The sequence below is a fragment of the Phlebotomus papatasi genome, chromosome 2 (genome assembly GCF_024763615.1).
Source record: "Phlebotomus papatasi isolate M1 chromosome 2, Ppap_2.1, whole genome shotgun sequence".
Classification (NCBI taxonomy): Eukaryota; Metazoa; Arthropoda; class Insecta; order Diptera; family Psychodidae; genus Phlebotomus; species Phlebotomus papatasi.
In genome coordinates this window covers 70,372,370-70,393,344 of record NC_077223.1, presented here as the reverse complement: position 1 = coordinate 70,393,344, position 20,975 = coordinate 70,372,370, and the positions used below count along the sequence as shown (strand labels likewise).

The following is a 20,975-nucleotide window of genomic DNA, read 5'->3' as shown; positions in this document are numbered from 1 at the left end:
CTCTCAAAGTTTTTCTTTGGAACGATTGAGAATTAATATAATAAATTACTATGAAGCTCAAGAAGTTCTTTTTCTGTTTATCTTGCTAATTAATAAATGGAACAAAAGTATCTTATGCCTGATGTACACTCCCTTTTCTTGTTATTCTTAACCTTTAATCACTTTAGCTAATAACATTTAATTGCTTACCCAATAGTATGCATCTCTGATGATCTTAATCCTCGTGGCGGAAATTTGCGTGGGAAGTATTGCAGCCGCCTACAAGGATCGCACAAAGGCCGAAACTAAAACTTTCCTGCAGTCAACAATAACACGATACTATTCTACGAAAGAACACACAGACGCTGTAACTCTCATGTGGAATCACATAATGGCTCAGGTGGGAACAATTGTTACACATTATACGAAGATGGGCAAATTAATCTAATTGGAGCTGTTTAACATCACCTGGCACTTTACTCTCCCTCTCATTCTTTCTCTCTATCTCTCTTTCTTCCTCTTTTTCAGATGTCTTGCTGTGGTGTCAATGACTACAAAGATTTCAGTTCATCGGAAAATTGGATGCGTGATCGGGGAAATAGAACAATTCCTGAGGCATGCTGTATGCTCACAGATAAATCTCTGTTGGAATTGAGAGATCCCAATTGTCCCTATTCACCATCAGAGAACAACAGTTACTACAAAAAGGGTTGCTACGAGACTGTCCTCGAATGGATACTCTCCCATCAGACCCTGATCATTGGGGTGGGAATTGGTATAGGTCTCATACAATTATTGGCAATTTTCCTCGCATTTTGCCTTTGCAAAGCCATTGACAAATTTCGCGGAATGAGACTCTAAAGGAGCAAGAAAAAAGTCATCATCGTCTTATAAAAAAAAAACTTTTGTGTGAGAATAAGACGATTATGAGGAAGAATGAATCCCACAGAAAATCACTCAAATTCACACCCTATTCACACTCATTGTACAATGTCTTTTTCGTCCTCAAACATTGCAAAGAACTGGACAGGTGAATCACGTTTTCGATTGTTCGCAAAAGGTACGCAAAACAGGAAAACGGAAGTAATAGAGTAAGAAAAGAAAAGACCAAGAGGAAGAGAAGAAAATTTAGATTTAAGAAATCACGAAATATCCATTGAAATATTTGTGTAAAACTGTTTAGAAAGAAAGGCAATATATAATTTCTTTATCTGACACTGTTTTCTTTTTTTTTTGATTGCTTTATTAAATGTTCTTCTCTTTGGGAATAAAATTCATTAAAATAACGTCCTTACCAGTTGTAGACCTCTGAATCCTTATAGACTCCCATAAACTGCAAAATCCATCCAGTTCCCGCAAAATTGGCATCTTTGACGAAACGCACAATAAGTCGATTAGTTTCAGCCTTGTAAACTGCCGGAACATCATCTCCACAGAACACAGAACCAACCCTAGTACTTCCATCTGAATTCACTTCCAGGAACTGTACATAGTTTGTCTGACAGGTCAATTTTGTTCCAATATCGAAAATTTGGAATCTCAGTGCCACGATCAAATTATTGGGTACATTGACATCCCAAGTACACTGGGAACTATTTCTGTCATTCAGTGGATACAAAGGACTTGTAAATATTCCACCATAATTGAACAGAGTTCCACCACATCCTCTCCCCTGAAACGTGGCCAGGAAGTTAAGGTCAAAGGTTCCACCCAAAGAATATCCGGAATCCTTTAAATTACCCCTGACAGATATATGAACCTTATTAGTAGTTGAGAATACGGCATCAGGATTAGTATATCCACAGTAAGATCCAAGAAGACGCTCCTCATCTCCCTCGTAGACCTATAGACATAGCGCGAAAAATATCAGGTAACAAGTGAAGCATTGAATATTCCATTGATTTAATCCAATGATAAAATTGTAGGAAACAATTTCTAATTAATATTATATTTGAAAAAAAAACAACTTTATTGATTATGTTTTCTGATAAGAAAATTTCTTTGGTGTACATATATTTCAAGAGAAATCAAATATGTGTGTTTTTATTTAACATTTTTTAAGCAAGTTTGAGTTTATAATTAATTTGTAATTAAAAACTGTTCGGAATTTCAATTACTTTAGGGTCCGTTAAACCTTTTACCCTTTAAGGACGATTGGAACACCGGTGTCCCAAAATGTAGATGAATAAAAAATCGTTGCATTTCAAAAAAATTGTCGCTCGAATTTCTCTCTAATTCGGATGACATTTTGGTCCCAAATGCCAGAATTTGAGAGTGTCTACTGTATTTGTATTCAGTTGTTAACCCTCTAACGGGTAAGACCGCTTCCAGGGGGTCTTCACAAAAATCACATTTACAGCGACAATAAAGGTTTTAATTATTTAAAAGTGCTAGTGTTCTCGGTAATAGTCTTATAAACATCTCTTGAAAGTTTGAACTCATTTTGACTCTTGGTTTTGTTGCTATTCCCAGTTTTGTGTGACAGGTCAGAGAAAAAGCAACAAAAAATATTAGTGCAAATAACTCATTTTCAATTTCCATAAAAATACCGGTTTAAAGTTATCTGACTAAAATAAAATAATTTTTTACTGGTCATTCTACTTTGTATATTTTATTTAAAAAACTTAAAAAAACTAAAAATGTGAATTTTAGAAGCAAAAAGAGTTTCAAAAATTTTTTATATTTTCTCACCTAGCGTCTAAACTAAAAGAGATATAATGAAGAATGGATGGTTTTTTCGACTTTATTAGATCATAATTATCCTAGAAAACATTGTTTTAGAACTTTTTTTTTCGCATATTAAAGAAAACACCGTTAGAGAGTTAATGAATGGATTTTGTGCCAGTATTAATTAATTTTATAAAATTTTACTATGTTAAAAAAAATCAAGAAAAAAAGGCTTGCACTTGGGATAAGGTGCGGACGGTGCGGATGACTTTGCACTTTTTAATAAATACTATAAACTCAACAATTTTTGATAATAAATGACAATGAAGATCTTCACATCTAAGGGAAAGATACACAAGATCTACAAGATGACGTGGTCGCCATCTTGATTTGACGTTTCTGTCCGCAATTTTGAATAACTGTCAAAAAACTTAAAATTTGTCCTATTGGACTGAAATTTTAGTATTGTTGCGAACCGGCTTTGAGGCATGCCCTGCCTAGGGGATGCTACACGGCGCTCTTTAGGGGATAAGTGCCGTGTATTATCATATTTTGAAGTTACCCCTATAATTCATGTGAGCGACACATACTCGCAGCGAAGTAAGTCGAGTATATGTGCTTTCATGGTTAAGTTTGAGTTTGGGTTGAGCTTGGGTTTATCATTCGCGCTCGAGTAAGCGAGAACATTGCTGCAGCTATCCTGCTTGCGCAATTGTCTCTTCACTCTAGACAGAGCGCGAATTCCTCCTCTGTGCGCTTTTTTAAGCTGCACGAGATTCCTGAATTACTTTGTGTCAGTGAAGTAAATAAAGTGTTGTTGAGTTTAACTCTCTGGCCTTTGTTTTTCCTCCCTGCTGTCGTGGTCTCCGGTCAAATCCGCAACAGTATGTTATAGCTCATGTAAATACTTTTTCAAAATGTATCTTTGGTCCGACTAAGGTCGAGCAATTACCTAAATACAGAGGCTCAAAGTTTAAAATTTTGAAATATTCATATTTTGGCGATCTTTATATCCTAATCCTGAATTTTGAAACCTAAAGGAAATGCCTCAGATACCATTAAAAATGATTGAGGCTTTTATTTTATATATTTATTTACTCTTACACAATTAAAAAAAATAAACGAAAAGTGCATTTATTTATTTAATATTCTTTTTTTTATTTTTGCAAAAACAGTTGTTCAGATCCTCAAATATTATGCTATTATAAACAAAAACATTACTTTTCTTTTTGTTTGTTCGTTAGATCTCATCGCCTAACGATAGCGCTGCATTTTTTTTTTTTTGATGGTTTCGATAAAAGAAGCTTTTATCGTTTTAGATGGGAAAGGAGAAAAGACCAGGAATAAGAATAAATCCTGCACTCAAGAGCAAACTCAATAAAGTTTTGGAAGTCTTTCGTTGCGGTTTCAATTACACGGTTTGTCTCCAATTAGAAACTTTTCCTTGTCTCCATTTGGATTAATATGTTTCCAATAGAAGCATTTTACACTCGTGTATTTTTCTTGTATTTAAGAAGTTTTCAAATTATATTTAAAGAATGTTAACTAAAAAGTAACATTCTAGAAGAGTCAAGGAGCAAATTTATGTAATTCTCTTCAGAAAAAATATGTACTTAATGTGTTCAATCTTCTGTCAAAGTTAAAGCATCGGGAAATGGTTTTGAATTAGGACATTTACCCTAAAATCTCAGCTTCAAATCGCTCTCCTGTAAAATTTGTCTACTTCGTTTTGTTATTCTGAGTGATCGAATTATTCTCGAGGATCATCCTCAGTTTGGGCCCTATTAATCTACACATGTGTCTCGACTAAAATAGAAAGTACGACGGGCTTTCAATTTTATTAAAAAGTGGTCGAAAAGCGTCCGAGGCTTGGCCACCCAATATAATAAAATATAACTCCATCCTTGTATGTATATGAATGAAAAAGCTTACCTTAATTCCATTACTGTCGCAATCTGCATTGTAAAACGAGAAGCTGATGAAATAAATTGCAATCGTATAATTTTCTGGGGCAATAATAAAATGATCACAATCTCTGCTCTCAGACATGTAGATTCTTCCTTGCGTTTCTGTGTAGTTCCTGTGGCATCCTACAATCATATTTATCAATCAATTGATTGATTCAAGAAAGGGAAGAAAGGTATCAGGAAAAATGTATACCTTTCAGAGTTTTTGCAGCAATCCTAAAACCAGATTTTTCAATCTCAGAATCAGTCCTGAAATTCAGATGAACTTTGTTGGTTCGTGACATATAATCAACAGGAGTTCCATTACCACAGTAGTGATGATGAGCAATGGGATGCCTTGTACCCATATAGAAGCCCACTTTTCCCCCACTAAGACCATTGTACACTAAATCTTCCCCAAAGCTTACATCTTTGCTTCCCACAATGGTTTCATCGGCAATATCGAGATGGTCATAGGAACATTTCCCTGCAAGATCAGGTCCTTGAAGTTCAAATTGCTCAAAAATCAATTGTATCTGATTAAACATGGTTGTCTCAATTATCCAAGTGCATTTGACATTTGGTAGATAAGTAGTCTTTCCAGGCGATGTGATGTATTTAGTAACTTCTGAGACATTGATGGACCTCTCTCCACATGGATTCATTACAGCAGTTAATTCTGCACTGAATCCTCTGCTCTTAACTCTAGAATCCGTCACGAACTCAATAAAGATTGCCGATCTGGAAGTTATGATTTCCTGAGGCAAATCGTGGCCACAGTATCGTCCCACGTGCTCAGAGAATGGTCCAGTTCCATCACGTATCTCAACATAATCGCAAGAACAATCGGGGATAGTGGAATTATTGTCACAGGGAGCAACGTGGAATTGGGTAAACTGAAGACGAATGGAGTAGTCGCTCGGAGCCTTGATGTAGTACTGACAGTGTTGTAAATCTTCATAGTTAGACTCTTGAATATCGAGGTGATAGGTTGGAGAAGTTGCAGTAAGTGTTATACGGCGATCACATGAAGGCATGAAAAGAATTTCAGCTGAAAATCCTCCATCATTGTTGTACATATCCGATTTGAATTGCACAATTGCTGAAGATGAATCTGTCTTGATTGTCGGCGGTTCCGTAATGTTACCACAGAGTTTGGCCAGTCTCTCCGAATCCTTCCTTTCCTGACCCTTATAAACGCTCACGAAGTCTCCGTAGCAGGTATCCACACTTTCAATACTAAACTTTTGGAATTTCACAACAATTGTTTTAGATACTGGAGCTGTGATATTCCAAATACAATTCGCATCATTGGGATATTGCATATTCTCAAAATTTGGTGACGTTATTAAAGTAGACCTCCTGATTCTACCACCACAGCTGTCCAGAGAGTAATAGAAACGGAAACCTTTCCTTTCTACCCATCTATCAGTTCGAAATACCACTGCGACCTTATTTTTGTACCTCAATTTTCCTGGAGAATCTCTGCGACAATATACTCCGGCTTCGATAAAGGGTTCATTAACATTCCACTCGCTGACTTTGTAAATTGTTACATTGTCAAAAATACATCTTCCAACTGAATCTTCCAGTTCAAAGTCTTCAAAGTCTATGTTAACGTACTTCTCCGGTGGAGCTACAAAGGTGTAATTGCAGTTCAGTAGCCTTGCATAGTTTGATGGGTAGTTAGGACTGAAAATCACATCGGGTATTGTCTCCGTAACTTCAAACAATCCACCACAATTCTGAAACCATTTAACTGAGAATCCATCGCCAGAAATTGCTTCATTGGTTCTAAAGACCAATTTCAAACTCGACTCAGTAGCATTGAAGATTGGAGGAGTTTCTCGACCACAAACCCGTCCCAAACTGTGCCAATTTCCACTACTACGCAGATCAAAGATCTCAATATAGTCCTTAGTACAATTCACTGAATCTTCAATGTAGAACCGATCGACAAATTGAAGTCCAACATGGAAGCCAGGGTCTGGTCTGAACTCCCAAATACATTCAATATTATTAGGGTAATATGATGAATTTCCAGGACTCTTTATTGTCTGAGTCCATTTGTGAATGATTCCTCCACATCCTGCAACAGCAGGTACAATGTTAAACTTGAACGTAGACATGGCTTGATACTCATTTGAATGGTATTCGACAAAAATGAAGTTATTCTCTGACATGACTGGTTGCGTTTCTGAACTAGAACCACAAATCTTCATCAAATGTGGACTGAGTTGTGTTGGACCATTGTAGATGTTAATGTATTCCTCGTCACATGGACGCGTGAGGTTAACCTGGACTATCTGCAACTGAATTGCAAATCCATCATCTTGCCGAATATGCCATGCACAGTCTACCCGACCGTAGTTTGCCCAGAAACTAGGCTGAGTAATTGTTGAAGCTGTAGAAATAATTCCTCCACATTTGTGAACTTTATGGTGGAGTTTGAAGTCTATTGGACCGTAGTAGAGACCCTGCCTAGCTTCGACTTTGGTATCTGGAAATGGTGATCTCACTGTTGTATCTGATATATTTCCACAGAGATACTGCAAAAAGGGTGAATCGAGATCTGTTCCACTGAGCCAGGAAACAGTGAGCTTTGTAGAAGCCAAGCGACAGGATACTGATCGACCAATATGAGCATCTTGAACACGTAACGCTAACGTTCCCATATTAGGATCATCGGGGAAGAAGAAACCTGCATCTCTAATGTATTCGCAATAATACGTGGTGAGATTTTTGGGTGATTCAATATCTCCCTCTGAAAGATTGATATTTCCTTGACAGACTGTAGGTTCGTCAGAAGAAAATCTGAGTTTAAATCCACGATGATTGCTAGGGACCCTAACCCACATGTTGACCAGCATTTTGTTACCACTCGAGTAGATGGTTTGGAGAGGATCTTCTCCTTTTATAAACTTAATCCGACTGAGATATCGATGATCGTGATAGAATCCAAGACGTTGGCTGTATGTATGACTAGCTGGAACGAGATCAAGATCCAACAGTTCAACCTTAACTCTTCTCCCCTTAGGCACAGTGATTGACCATTCACAGAAACGTCGATTTTGCCTTCCAGTTGGATATCCAGGACTAGTTATTATTCCAGATTCTGCATTTATTTCAGAGCCACATGTCTCCTTTCCCACGTTAAACCGTAGACTAAAGCCTCGGTACAGGTCTTGGTGCTCAGCTGTTGTAAGTTCTACTATAGCCTCATGACTATCAATGAAGAAGGAGTTCGGAATTGTAGATCCGCAGAATGTTCCTCGGCTCTGCTTCTCTTCATCATTGCCATCTCCAGGAATTACAGCATAAATAGTAACTCGATCACTCAAGCACGTTCCATTGTCGCTACTTGGAGGAAGATCTACATCCACGAATGTTATATTGAGATAAGTTTGCGAGGATCCGATAATCCGATAACTACATATACTATTGGCCGGATAGGCACCTTTTCCAGGATACTTCGGAGAGTTCAGTACTCCCTGATTCTGTCTCAGCGTACCGTTGCATGTGGCAATTGATATTTTAGCTTTAAACCCGTTTTTAGGATCCGAAACATCTGTGAAGTACTTAATCCTCAAAATATTTGTCTGCGACTCAAGGGTTGGTGGCATTAAATCACAATATTTTCCAATCGTTTCACTATTTCTCGTGCCACCATCTCTGATTTCAACGTACTCTTTGTCACAGCCTGCACTTTTAGTCAGATCAAATCTTTCCAGGAAATCAATTTTCATTGATTCACCATTTGGAGCAAAGAACAACCAAACACATTCTGTATGAGGATGAGGAATATTTGGATAATTCGGTGATGTAATCACTGTGCTATTTATGTATTCTGTGAGATGTATCGTTCCTCCACAACTTAGACTCACTTCCTGATAAGTCATAGAGAAGCTACTTCTAAAGTTTCCGCCAAAGTCAAATTTCACATAAGCTCTGTTGCTAATTGTAGCAGGGATATCTGGTTTATTACCATCACCACAGTATTTTCCTTCACCCAAAAGTGGTGAATCTTCATTACCACCATTCTTGAACATAATATATCCCTCACAAGTGCTTTGATCTCGATTTCTGGGAAAATTGAATTGCTGGAATTCAAATTTAATTGTTCTGCCTTGCCTCACATGGATCTCCCAGACACATGATGTTGTGAACCTGGAATAACGATCTGGAGAGGCTTGCAGTCCAGCAGCAATTTTCCCCATCGGATCTGTCATGTAACCACCACAATCTTCTATGAGATTTCCTCGAAATCCCGTTCGATTCAAACCCCAATCAGTTTGAAACTCGATTTTGAGGAAGGGATTACCACTGTAACTCTGATGTGCTCTGTAATCAATACTACAGATCTGCGCAAGTTGCTTCCAAACTATCAAATCTTTACTTTGAGAGACGATCAACCGATCAGATAGACAACCATCTGTATCTTCAAGATCCAGATAACTGATCACAAACACCGGATGATAGGCCTTATCATCCGACGAGATTATCCAAGTACAATTCAAATTTGAATCGTACCCAGTTGGATAACCCGGTGATGTGATATTGGTGTTTGTTGAATTTTTAGTAAGAACTATATTTGACATTCCACAAACTTTTGCAGCCTCATCAGGAGACTCTTTTGACTCCCTCGGCACTTTCTTCCACTCAATATTAAACTTCACCCCCATGATGGTAGGGTAGTAAAGATTAGCCACAATGTAAATAACATTTGAAGTGCTAATAACAGATTCTGGTGGAACAACACCACAAATTTTCTCACCAAGAGTTGGTGCTTCATCATTGAAGCCATCATAAATCTGGACAAAGAGATAACAATCACTAAGAATGCTTATCTCTTTTACGGATACACTTATAGCATAGCCAAAGTCTACCGTAATCCTCCATTCATATTCAGCAGATGAATGGAACAGTAGCGGATACATCGGTGAGGTTACAAATCCTCCATCTCTATTCGTAATCTCCACAGAGTTGATATACGAAAAGGATGCATAGAATTTCCTCACTTCATTGATAATATCACGACCACTCCGGAATTTAATCCACACTACTTCAGAAGCAGTAAGATTTGTTGGCTGATTAGAGCCACAGAAAACTCCTAAGAGTTTTCCACCACCATTTGTCTTACGAATTTCAAGGTATTCCTCACTACATGTCTCAGAGTCTGCCAGAGCAAACTCTGAAAATTCAACTTGAATTTGATTACCTGGTGACGCTTCAAGTGTCCATACACATTCAACATTTGCAGGATATGGGTTTGGATAGTTAGGTGAAGCAAACTGACCCTTTTCAGATTTCAGAGAACCTCCACAAGCTGAAAAGTATTACAGTTATCTGACATCAAAAAAATAAAGAAAATTAAAGGTTACTTACTGTTCTCATAGATCGAATACTGGAGCATGAAATACGATACAATGACATCATGATCAGCTTCAGAGTTCATCCTAAGCGTTATAGAATTGCCAGAACTGTACAAAGTTGGTGGTGCATTATTGTACCAACCAATAAGCGTTGCATTTACTGAATCCCCATCAAATACTTCAAAGATGGAATCAGTGCGATTTAAAACATCAAACTTGAAAAAGTTCAGTGCAGCCATTGTAAGAGAAACCTTTTTGCTGGGATCTTCGGAAATTATAGTCCATGTGCAATTACCCACACGATCATACATCCCAGGATCTCTTTCCAATTGACCACTACTATTGGTGACAATACGAGATCCACATTGTGACGTGAAATTCATGTGGAATCCCTTTGCTTCGATAGAGGAATCGGTGTGGAAAGTTACAAGAGCTTGGTTACCTGGCAAAGTAATAAGCGCATCTTGTGGAACTTGAGTAGCGCACCATTTGAAGATCAACTTTTCTTCATCAGCAGTATTTCCTGCATAGATCTTGACTACATCGTGAATACAATTATCACTTGACTCCAAATCAAAGTCCAATATAAAGATTTCTAGTATATGAGTTTCATCGGTCTGCAGCAACCATTCACAATTGCTATTTCGTTCGTAATTTTTGGGATAGTTGGGCGAAAATAAATTACCCTCTTTCGTCATAATACCTCCACACTTTTGTGGAATGAACTTGTAGGTTGAATTGAAACCTTTGCCTGCTAGACTTACGTCTGTATAGAAGAACAAAAACATTGTAGCTCCGTTTGATGTGTAAGTAGTAGGCTTAGTCTGCACATGACAGATCGTGGTGATTAAGTTGGTATTATTTGGCGAATTGGAAATCTAAAAGAAATAATCAATAAATTTCTGAACTAAATTGTTCCCGATAAAGAATCGTTACCATCAGACCGTCGTACATGCACTGATCAGCACTTTCCACTTGAAAATCTGAGATTGTAAGTTCAATAGAGTTTCCATAGGGCGCTTTGATGGTCCAGTAGCAATGGACGTGATGTGGATAGAGAGCTGGATAGTTTGGTGAACTTATTGTACCAGTAGGATTTGTGAATACACCTCCACATCCTTCAATATGATACTCAAGTCGGAAACCCGAGTGACTGACGCTACTGTCTGTTGTAAATGATACCACAACTACTTGTCCAGACGACGTGAAAGGATCCGGAGCATTATTGCAATATTTCTTCTTCTTTGTCGTTTGATCACCATCTTTCTCCTCTATTGTCACATAGTCATAATTGCAAACATGGTCCTCCCCTTCAACTGATTCGCTATTTTCCACTTCAAAGTGCAAAAATTCAATGTAGACTTTGTTACCAAGTGGAGCCCTAATAGTCCATTCGCAAGAAAGTGAATGTGGATAATTGTTTGGGAAATTGGGTGATTCGATGATACCTCCAAAAGGTGGAACCTCGCGTTGACATACTGTATTGTACAGCAAACTAAAACCACGACCTTGCGTTGAGTAATCCGATCGCATGCGGATCAAAGCAAAGTTTGTAGTTGTTTGCAGATGGAGTGGATGAGCATCAGCCGAACAGAATTTCCCCAAGGACGTGCTACTAGCATCTCGTCCATCAAAAACTTCGAGGTAATCATAAGCACAGTCATCATTCTTCTCGAGATCGAGATCACTAAAAACGATCATGACAACCGAACCACTGCTCACAGCTATCTTCCACATACACTGAGCATTCTCTTCATAAGGCATTGGGTAGTTTGGCGAGATAATAGAGCCCCTAGGTGATGTCAACGTACCACCACAACCTGTTATCGTACCATCCCATTCAATTTCAAATCCTGGAGCTGGTCTACTTGAGTCACTTGCAAATTTGACGTAGATATGATTGGAATACGATCGAATGACTTCTGGAATTTTAGTTCCGCAGTACTTTCCTAACAATGGCGAATCAGAAGTTCCACCATTTCTAACTTCCAAATAGTCAAATTCACACTCATGGTGCTCCTCTAAATCAAATTGCTTAACACGCAATTCAATTTGGGAACCAGTCTCCACAGAAATTATCCATTCACAATTCTTGTCATTCAGGTAATTATCTGGCCAGGCTGGTGATCTTATATATCCAAAACTTGTATAGAATTTTCCACCGCATGATTTTGAAATATCCGTAAACGTTACCATAGAACTGAAACCTCCTTCATTGATCGAATCATCCGATACGAAGACGACTGTCATTAGGGGACCGACACTCGTTATAACCGGAGGAATTCTTGTACCGCAGTACTTCCCAACAGATTTTGCTGGATCAGTACTATTGTCAAAAACTTGTACATAATCATAAGAACAAGTTTCATCAGTCTCAATTTGAAAATTAATCCATGTGAGTTGAATATTGTGTCCAGATGGTGCATTGATCAGCCATCGACAAGTTGTGGAGTGTGCATAAGATGTTGTACTCTCTGCAGCCTCTGGTGAACTAAATATAGTTCTTGATTCTTTTACAACACCCCCACAAGTTATATCGATAAATGAGTAATTAGCTTTAAAGCCTCGACCGGCAATAGAGTTGTCTGTTTCCATAATCAGTTGGAGAATATTGTAACTCGAAACGATTTTTGGCGGCATTACATTCCAACAATATCTTCCAATCTTACTAGAATTGGTCTGAGTAGGTCCGTCAAAGATCTAGAATCAGGATTTAAAGCTTTGAGTTTACAAAGAAATTCTTGGTGCCTTAGCTAAACACTATAAGGAAGTTAAGTTAACGGAAAGATAAGGAATTTAGTGGAAGTTAGAAGACATATCATTTAAACTTTGTATCAAATCTTGTACTTTCACCCTGTTTCGAGATAAGGCTAGGAAATTCGGCATCATGATTGCTCTTACTTATCCTGATCCACAAAGACAACGTATTGTAATCTGTGATAAAGTTTGTTTTCTTACATATTGCATAAAAACTTTTATACAGGGTGAAATCCGATAAGAAGCAGAATAAGAGTAAAATCTTTTGGATTAAACTGTAAGGAATAAGCAATACGATATCCATACGGCATATTTTCCTGTTAACGATCTACGTCCAACCATGATCAAACTCGAATAAGTTAACATTCGCTACCCTCTCAATGATATCCCTCCCTCTACAGGCGCTAATCCAATTAGTAACACCTACGAAGTCGATCAGTCGATGTCGACGATGTCATTCCAAGTCAATCAGTCGAATTGTAACGAAAATTTACGGGCTGTGATCCGAGTCCAAGTGCAGTGTAACCAATTCGCGCCTGTACGTGATTTTCCCTACAATATTCCATATCTGATAAAGAGCAATTCATCTTGGAACGTCTAGTCGAAACGACGAGATCTAGTGTTTCCGTTCGCTTTCTGTTACACCCGTTACACCCTGTCGGACCGAAATTCTTCATACCATAATTTTTTCTACGATGTCAATACAAGATCAACGGGGGCAATAAGAGGATTGGGAATCTTGTAAAGCAGTTGATAAGAGCGTCACTCAGCTCTTTGGCGGAAGAGATCCCTGGCTCGTTCTCACAATAATTGAGAACTCGAGTCCCATTCAGTGCTAAAAAAATCTGAGTGTTTCAAAGAGCTGACAACAAGAAACCTTTCGTAAACGCTTTCGATTTCGTTGAAAATAAGCACTCCTGTAATTGTTTTTGAAACAATAACTTCCCACTTTTATCTTGGTGATTATTTTCGTCTTGGCTTTCATGATGCCGAAGGACTACGAGTCAAAAAATAACGAAAATGATATAAACGTAAACTTTACTAAGCTGTCTATGATACCGCTCTAGAAGATAGGTAAAGAAATTAGGTCTATGGCGAAGATAACGTACCGCCTAAACTTAGAGGCTATGTAATATGTTGAGTAACTCACCTCAACGTAGTCATAGTAACAATCTGGATAAGAATTCTCCTCCAGATCGAAGTCCTGGAACTCTAACTCGATAGCTTTATTAAGCGGTGCATTAATTGTGTAGTCACAGATTCTTGAATCATGATATGGCTCAGGATACATGGGCGAAGTAATAACACCTGTTTCCTCTTCAAAAACTCCACCACAGTCAATTTGGTACCCAATCCGAAAACCAGAATATGACTGAGACCAATCAGTCTTAAATACAATCAACAACTCATTCCCTTTAGACTTGTAGGGTTTGGGTATTTCACTTCCACAGTATCTACCGACAAGTTCTGGCTCTCCCACTGCATCTGTACTTTTTTCAAAGACTTCTACATAGTCAAAGCGACAAGCTTCACTGTCCTCCAGTTGAAAATTCTTGAATGTTATGCGAATCTTACTTCCTTTTGGATACTTGATAGAATACTCACAAATAAGATTGTGAGGATAGCTTTCGTCCTCAATTGGAGAGCCAAACTCTCCGGTGTATGACGTGAAAACGCCTCCACAACCAGGAAATCCTTCAATAACGGAGTAGTGGATTTGGAAGCCTGCATCTGTAGAATCTTCGTCAGAGTGGAAAAACAAGGTGACTTCATTGCTAGGGGCTGTTAATGGAGCAGGATGTGAAGTATCACAGAACTTTTCAAGTAAGGGTGAATCAACGGAAGGTCCGTTGTAGATCGCAAGGTAGTCATACTGACAAGTCTCATGAGATTCAATTTTCATTACAAAGAAATGGAACACTAGACGTTTGCCTGCCGGTGCTCTCACAAGCCATTGACAGTCACGATTTGGAGGGTAGTTTCCGGGCGATCCTGGAGATGTAATAGTACCGTAGGTTGACGTGTCTATCAAACCTCCACAAACGGGATCAATGCTCTCCCAGGTCAGTTCGAAACCATCATGAGCATTGCTACTATCACTTCGGAACCACAAATAGAGGTAGTTGTGTGTGGATATTATTGTATGACCTGGATGTATTCCTGTTCCACAGTATCGACCTATCATGTGGTATGCCGATGATCTTCCATCATGGATTTGCAACCAGTCATACCGACACTCAACCGAATTTTCAAGTTTGAACTTGGTAAAAGTCACATTGAGTACTTTCGTCTGATTTACCCGAATCAACCAGGCACAGCGAGAATTATGATTATATGTTGTACTTCCATCTTCTGGATACTTCAAAACACCTCTCTCTGCAGTCAGAGTTCCTCCGCACGATCTCCTCTCCGTCTGACACAGGACTCCTATATAAGATCTCGTGCAGTTGCATGTAAATCCCATTTCGTTAGACGCCCTAATGCAAGTACCACCATTGAAGCATGGGTTTTCAGCACACGGATTCACAATGTTATCCTCACAACGAGGTCCCGACTTGCCCGACGGACAGATACACATGTACGTTGTACCATTAGCAACACAAGTTCCGCCATTCAAGCATGGTCGGAAACTGCAAATGCCTGCAGTTGATGGACTACAACCATGTGGACCAAATCCATCTCCAACAAATCCTAACTTGCATCGGCAATTGACAGACTGACCTAAATCTTCGCAAACTGCATCAGGGTGACAAACATTGGGAGAACTTTGACAAAGACTTCCTGATGGTGACTGAGTACAAATTCTGCCATTGCCTACAAAACCCAAGGGACAACTTCCACAAGTGTACGATCCCTGTAATATTCAGGAATTCCCTGATAAATTCGAATTACGGAAACCCTGTGAATTTTCAAGTAAAAATCTTACCCTGGTGTTGATGCAGGGAACATGAGGATTGATACTACAACCCCCATTATTGGTCTCGCACTCATCTATGTCCATACAATAATGGCCATTTCCGGAGTAACCCACAGGGCACGGACCGCATGTGTATGATCCCGGAGTGTTAATACACTGCACTAACGGATCTTTCGAACAATGTGGCATGGGGCCGTGACATTCATTAACATCAGTACTGCAAACCACAGTAACATTGTTTGTAGTCCATCCTTGGTCACAAATACATCTGTAACCTGTCGGATCTCCAGATGGAACGCACACTCCGTGATCACACAACTCTCCCGCAGTTGCTGTTTGGCAATTCGAATCCGTTTTTGTGCAATGGATCCCCTGAAATCCAGACGCACAGTGGCAAAAGTAGCTACCGTAAGTATTCATGCACGTTGCACCATTCTGACATCCAAGGTCCGTACCCTGATAGTTTTCACATTCATTTACATCATGTACACATGTTGGTCCCTGATACTGAGGTGTACAATGGCATAGGAAACCGTCGAACATGTCAACACAAGTGCCACCATTGCTGCAGGGATTGCTTCGACAATTGTCTTCAGTGAGCTTGGTCATTAGGGAGTCCATTTTGTTTTCCAGTGCCGAAACTCGAAGTCGCAGATCACGAATTCGAGATTGACCAATATATCCGGATCTTGTCCTACGAAACAATGCCGTGCGTATATTTTTCTTCTTAATCATAGAAGTTAAACTGATCAACTAATCTGGTTTAAGACTAACTGCAAGAAGCTATTCTATGTTTTTACACTCAACAACTCTTCAGACCGAAAACAACGTGATTTATTGCCTATTACCTTCGTGGCTTTATACTTTTATCGTTGTTATTAATGTTTTTACAGGTATCGTGAAATAAAAGGCGTAGCATATTTTATTAATATCGCTAATACCTTAAGCGAAATTCAAAATTAGGTACAAAAAGCTTTGAAATTATTAAGCTTATATTTAAATTGGATAACATTCGGTTCTATTTTAACACATCAAGGACAAGTGAGTCATCGGTAAAACAAAAACAAATCTAATTTTAGCTAAGATTCTTTACAATGTCAATCTTGGTGGTCCTAGTTGAAATCCGACTTCGTCATATCGGGTCCAAATTTTGTATTTACACGTTTTGATCCATAGATCACGAATATCATATGCGCTAAAAATAGATTTTCGTGGACGTCCAGTCCCCGTCGTATAACCGCTTCTGGGGATAGAACGGAGACTATCGACAAGTGGTTTTCGGCAAAGGTTAAATAACGATGGGTCGCTAGAAGAAGGTGATGTCAGACCCACCCTCCGCCTGCTCATGGCACAGATCGGACTCAAATTTCAGCATGTTATAGCTGGATCTAAGACCTTACGATTACAAAGAAACTTAAGCCCCCGTCTCCTGTCCCCTCTGGCACGAGTTATAAGGGGTCAAAAATTTAATTTTTAAATGGCCAAATCTCCCGTTATACTCGTAAGAATTTGAAAAAAATGAGGAGCATGACACAATTAAAAAATGAAGACCAAAAAGGTGAATGTGTAGCATTTAATGTTACTAAAATTTTTAGAGAGGCGTAGGTAAGGGATTTGCACAAAAAACGCATTTTGGGCGTTTAAAACGTGTCCCGGATTTAAATTCTAAGTTTTCGACATGAAGTTAGTCATAATAGGAATTGAGTTTGATTTTTCTTGACGTTTTGATTTTTCTTGACGTTTCGAGAGAATTTCGTCAGCATTTCATTTCTGAAAAAAATATTGAAAAAGGTTGTGTTTTGGCTGAAAAAAGTGATAAAAATGGAGAACCTGCGCAAATTGATCGTGGACACGTACCTAAAGAATCCAAAAGCGAGCTATGCTAAAATGGGAAGGATCACCGGAAAGTGTCCATCGACGGTGCGAAGGGTTATATTACGCTTCAAGGAACTCAAGACTGTTGTTCGAAAGCCAGGATGTGGCAGAAAACCTGGAGCTGTAGACAAGAGGATGGAGAAGAGAGTGTTGGCGCTTTTACAGAAGCAACCTTGCCTTTCAGTTAGAGATGTGGGAAAAAAGCTGGGTATCTACAAGAGCTTAGTGCAGAGAATCAAAGAGAATAACGGATTGATAACGTACAAAGCTCAAGCTGCCCACCATCGCACGGACAAGCAGAAGCAAAGTGCCAAAACGTGGTGGAGAAATCTGAGTGATCAGTTTTGAAAGGCTTTCAAGGATGCATTTAGATGGACGACGAAACCGTCGTAAAAGGTGAATTTACTCAGTTGCCCGGCCAACAGTTTTACACAGCGAAGACTCGTACGGGTGTAGCCAGCAAGTTCAAAGAGTACGACAAGTTTCCGAAGAAATATGTGGTTTTGATGGCAATCTGCTCTTGTGGACATCGCAACGAAGAATTTTTTATGACAGGGACGATGAACGCGGATATCTACCTTAAAGAGTACCTCCAAAAACGACTTTTACCACTGTATCAAAGCCACGACATCCCTCCCCTATTTTAGCCTGATTTTGCATCATGTAATTACGCGAAAGCCACCCTGGAATGGTTTGCCAACAACAATGTCAAATATGTAGATAAGAAAGTCAACCCGTCCTGCACTCCAGAAGTCCGCCCCATTGAGAAATACTGGGGAATTTTGAAAGGAGACTTGAAGAAGAAGGCTAATCCAGCCAAAGATTTGCAGGACTTCGCACGAAAGTGGAAGAAAATCGCCAAAGATTGTGGGGACAACCTTGTCCAGAGCCTTATGAAAGCCAGTAAAGAAGATGGTGCGAGATTTCGTGGAGAAACCGCTTGAATAAAAAACCATAAAGTGGATTTGAATCACAATGAAATACCCTTTCAAGAAATATAAATAGGATTTTTATATGTATTATAGTTTTCTAATGAGAGTCATTTGTCTTCTTGCCTTTTAAATTCGGGACACGCTTTAGAAGAGGGCATCTTAAAACTCTTGCAATAAACCACTGGTTTTAAAAGTGGTTTTAGAGTTAAACAGTTTCGAGACCTAAGACTTATTTTTACCGTTTAACTGCCCTATTTTTTTTAAAATTATTAAAATACGATGTCTTGAAAAAAGGGTTATCAATCTAGAAGGTCTCAAAAACTCATTGCAATTTCGTCCTTTTTAGATCTGGGCTTAAATTCAGGTCTGTAAAAGTTTATAGATCATTTTCTTTCACACGTTTAGTGCAATTCAGTTTTTAGTCCAAGTCTTATGATTATTTCTTATCTAAATATTTTCCTTTTGCGGATAAGTCATATTTTGTAATTGGGTAGGCTTCAAAAATCAATCTAAATTTTCAGAAAAGTTTTTTTTAAGTCATCTTAACAATCTTTAGTACTTAATGAAGACTTTAACCTTGCTATTAAAGAACAACCTACCGGACACTGGACTTTTTTTTAATATTAAACCGAATTTAGTAATAATAGAGAGTAAATACCTTCATTTCAAAGAGCCAGTTTATCCTTTAAATTATAAATTAAAAGTTGACTTAATGGCTTATTCGTCTAAAGTTCAACTTTACTTTCACATTTAATATTTTTAACTATTACATTTTTTTATTAAAATATTGTTCAGAAGGTATTCATCTTAAAACCATAAACACAATTTAGGTCCTTAACCGTTACACTACGATTTTTTTTCAATTTGTAAATACAATTTAATTTTCATATGAATTGTTCCGTTGTTGCGTTACTTTGCATTAAAAATCATTTGAATCGATAGATTTTGGTTTATTTATATTTTAAAACGTGTTTAAACATGCTAAAATAGCATAAATGTGGTTGCTCAATTAAATTTGAATTCAGCAAATTAAAATTATAATCATTAATTTCAATTTTATTGCAGTTAAACAAGCAGCCTTTTGAACCAAATTGCTCTTATTAAATTTATTTATTCGTAATTAATATTATTTGTGGCCAAAGAAATAAAATAAGTTATAGTGATTAGTGATAAACTTGTACGCGAGTGAAGCTTTAGAGAGTCTCTTCATGAGCGCCCTTGCCTACAATCCTTTCTTCTGGCTTTGGGGATTCTTTTGCATAACAAATAAGTGACTTATAAGACATTTTAAGTAACTATCACACATTTTCCGGAGTCATTCATAATTGAAAATCTCGCGGCACTATTTAAATTTGAGCAAATTTCTTGCAAAATGTGTCCTGGCTGTGAGAATTTTCAAGTAATTTCTAGAAATCTTATAATGCTCAATTGGCTCAATTGAATTTAAAATTAAATTGTGAAAATCCTAGTGTGATAGTACCGTAGTTCTTCTTCCCCTGAAGTATTTGTAAATTAATTGTTTCTTTTCAATATTTTATTTTCTCTAAATTCTGAATATATTTCAACACCTTCAATTTTAAGAAATGCGAAAGGACAACTTTAAATCACTGTAAGTTTTTTCGCAATTTGGACTAAAATTATTAATTTTTCGCAATCGTCACAAACCAATAAGAACTTCTTCACTTTCCATCGTTCTATCAAATTAATAAAGTTATCATTTTGAGGCGTATTCTCTTTGTTAAGCCACTTGCTATTTATCATGAGAATAACAGAAAATTGGGCGTATTTTTAAATCAGAGAACCAAAAGCGATTTTACTTACCCATTTTCAAGCCGAGCCAGTCGTCGAAGGATACCTCTCCTTGGTCCTCTGACATCATTGTAAAGAATATTAACACGAGTAGCTATACGATTCGGAATAACGCCCGGCATAGATCCACCTCCGCTGCTGGATGGGGGAGACTGAAGGAGCAATTGCAAAATATCGTGATTGTTAATGAGGACAGTCCCCCTTCCTTTAACATCCAAAGTGATATTGCGATCCATTGCTGAAGTTATGCACAAATTTCCATCCTCTGTCACGAATTTTGGCCTGAAAAGTCCACGCGAATGTATAGAATTCTGCAGAACTTTCCTCCAAGAATACAAACTACTCACTGGCTGTCGTACACAGCACCAGAAACTTCCACTTTAGCCAAAACAGCAAAGAATCCACAAATTAATACACCACTGATCATTTTTGTGATCTTCCTGGACACTTCACTGAAACATTTTCTTTTCTTAAAGTTTCACTGGTATTCCAAATTAATCCTTTGAGGCTGAGAGATTTTTCACTTCACTAACTTTTGCACTGTCACTGATTCTGCCTCTCGGTGCACACTCTGCTTTTATAGGAAAGCTTATCAAAGACATTCTTCTATCGGTTTCCACCCCCAAACCACAGAATCTCAGTATCATCTCAATTTCACTGATAGTCCCATTATTATTTGCGTCTGGAAAAGTATTAGATGTCTTGCATAACTTTAGATAGA

The 20,975-nt window shown here is 38.2% G+C and overlaps 2 protein-coding genes across 2 annotated transcripts in view; one reads left to right on the top strand and one right to left on the bottom strand.

Moving 5' to 3' along the window:
* The window catches only part of LOC129804199 (CD82 antigen), a 39,724-nt gene extending 38,530 nt beyond the window's left edge, over nt 1-1,194 (top strand). Inside the window, exons 5-6 of the mRNA XM_055851303.1 lie at nt 197-379; nt 508-1,194. Coding sequence (XP_055707278.1) covers nt 197-379; nt 508-840 — 516 coding nt within the window. The 3' untranslated portion in view covers nt 841-1,194. The remainder of the gene's footprint in view (nt 1-196; nt 380-507) is intronic.
* A 5-nt stretch (nt 1,195-1,199) lies between these two features.
* On the bottom strand, nt 1,200-20,968 carry LOC129804191 (cubilin homolog). Its single transcript, XM_055851277.1, has 9 exons — nt 20,602-20,968; nt 20,267-20,536; nt 15,648-16,332; nt 13,872-15,575; nt 10,901-12,664; nt 9,978-10,842; nt 4,807-9,918; nt 4,579-4,736; nt 1,200-1,822 (listed from the first exon to the last, which is right to left on the bottom strand). Exons 1-9 carry the CDS (start codon nt 20,679-20,681, stop codon nt 1,271-1,273), a joined length of 11,190 nt encoding a protein of 3,729 aa, XP_055707252.1. The 5' UTR covers nt 20,682-20,968; the 3' UTR covers nt 1,200-1,270.
* Nucleotides 20,969-20,975: the final 7 nt, after the last annotated feature.

Bases quoted from the DNA above. Each gene is read 5' to 3' on its own strand.
- LOC129804191 (XM_055851277.1), bottom strand. From the start codon at position 20,681: ATGATCAGTGGTGTATTAATTTGTGGATTCTTTGCTGTTTTGGCTAAA. The intron at 15,576-15,647 runs GTAAGATTTTTA...TGAATATTACAG, and splicing joins TTCCCTGCATCAACACCAGG to GGATCGTACACTTGTGGAAG. The intron at 1,823-4,578 runs GTAAGCTTTTTC...CTATGTCTATAG, and splicing joins GCGACAGTAATGGAATTAAG to GTCTACGAGGGAGATGAGGA.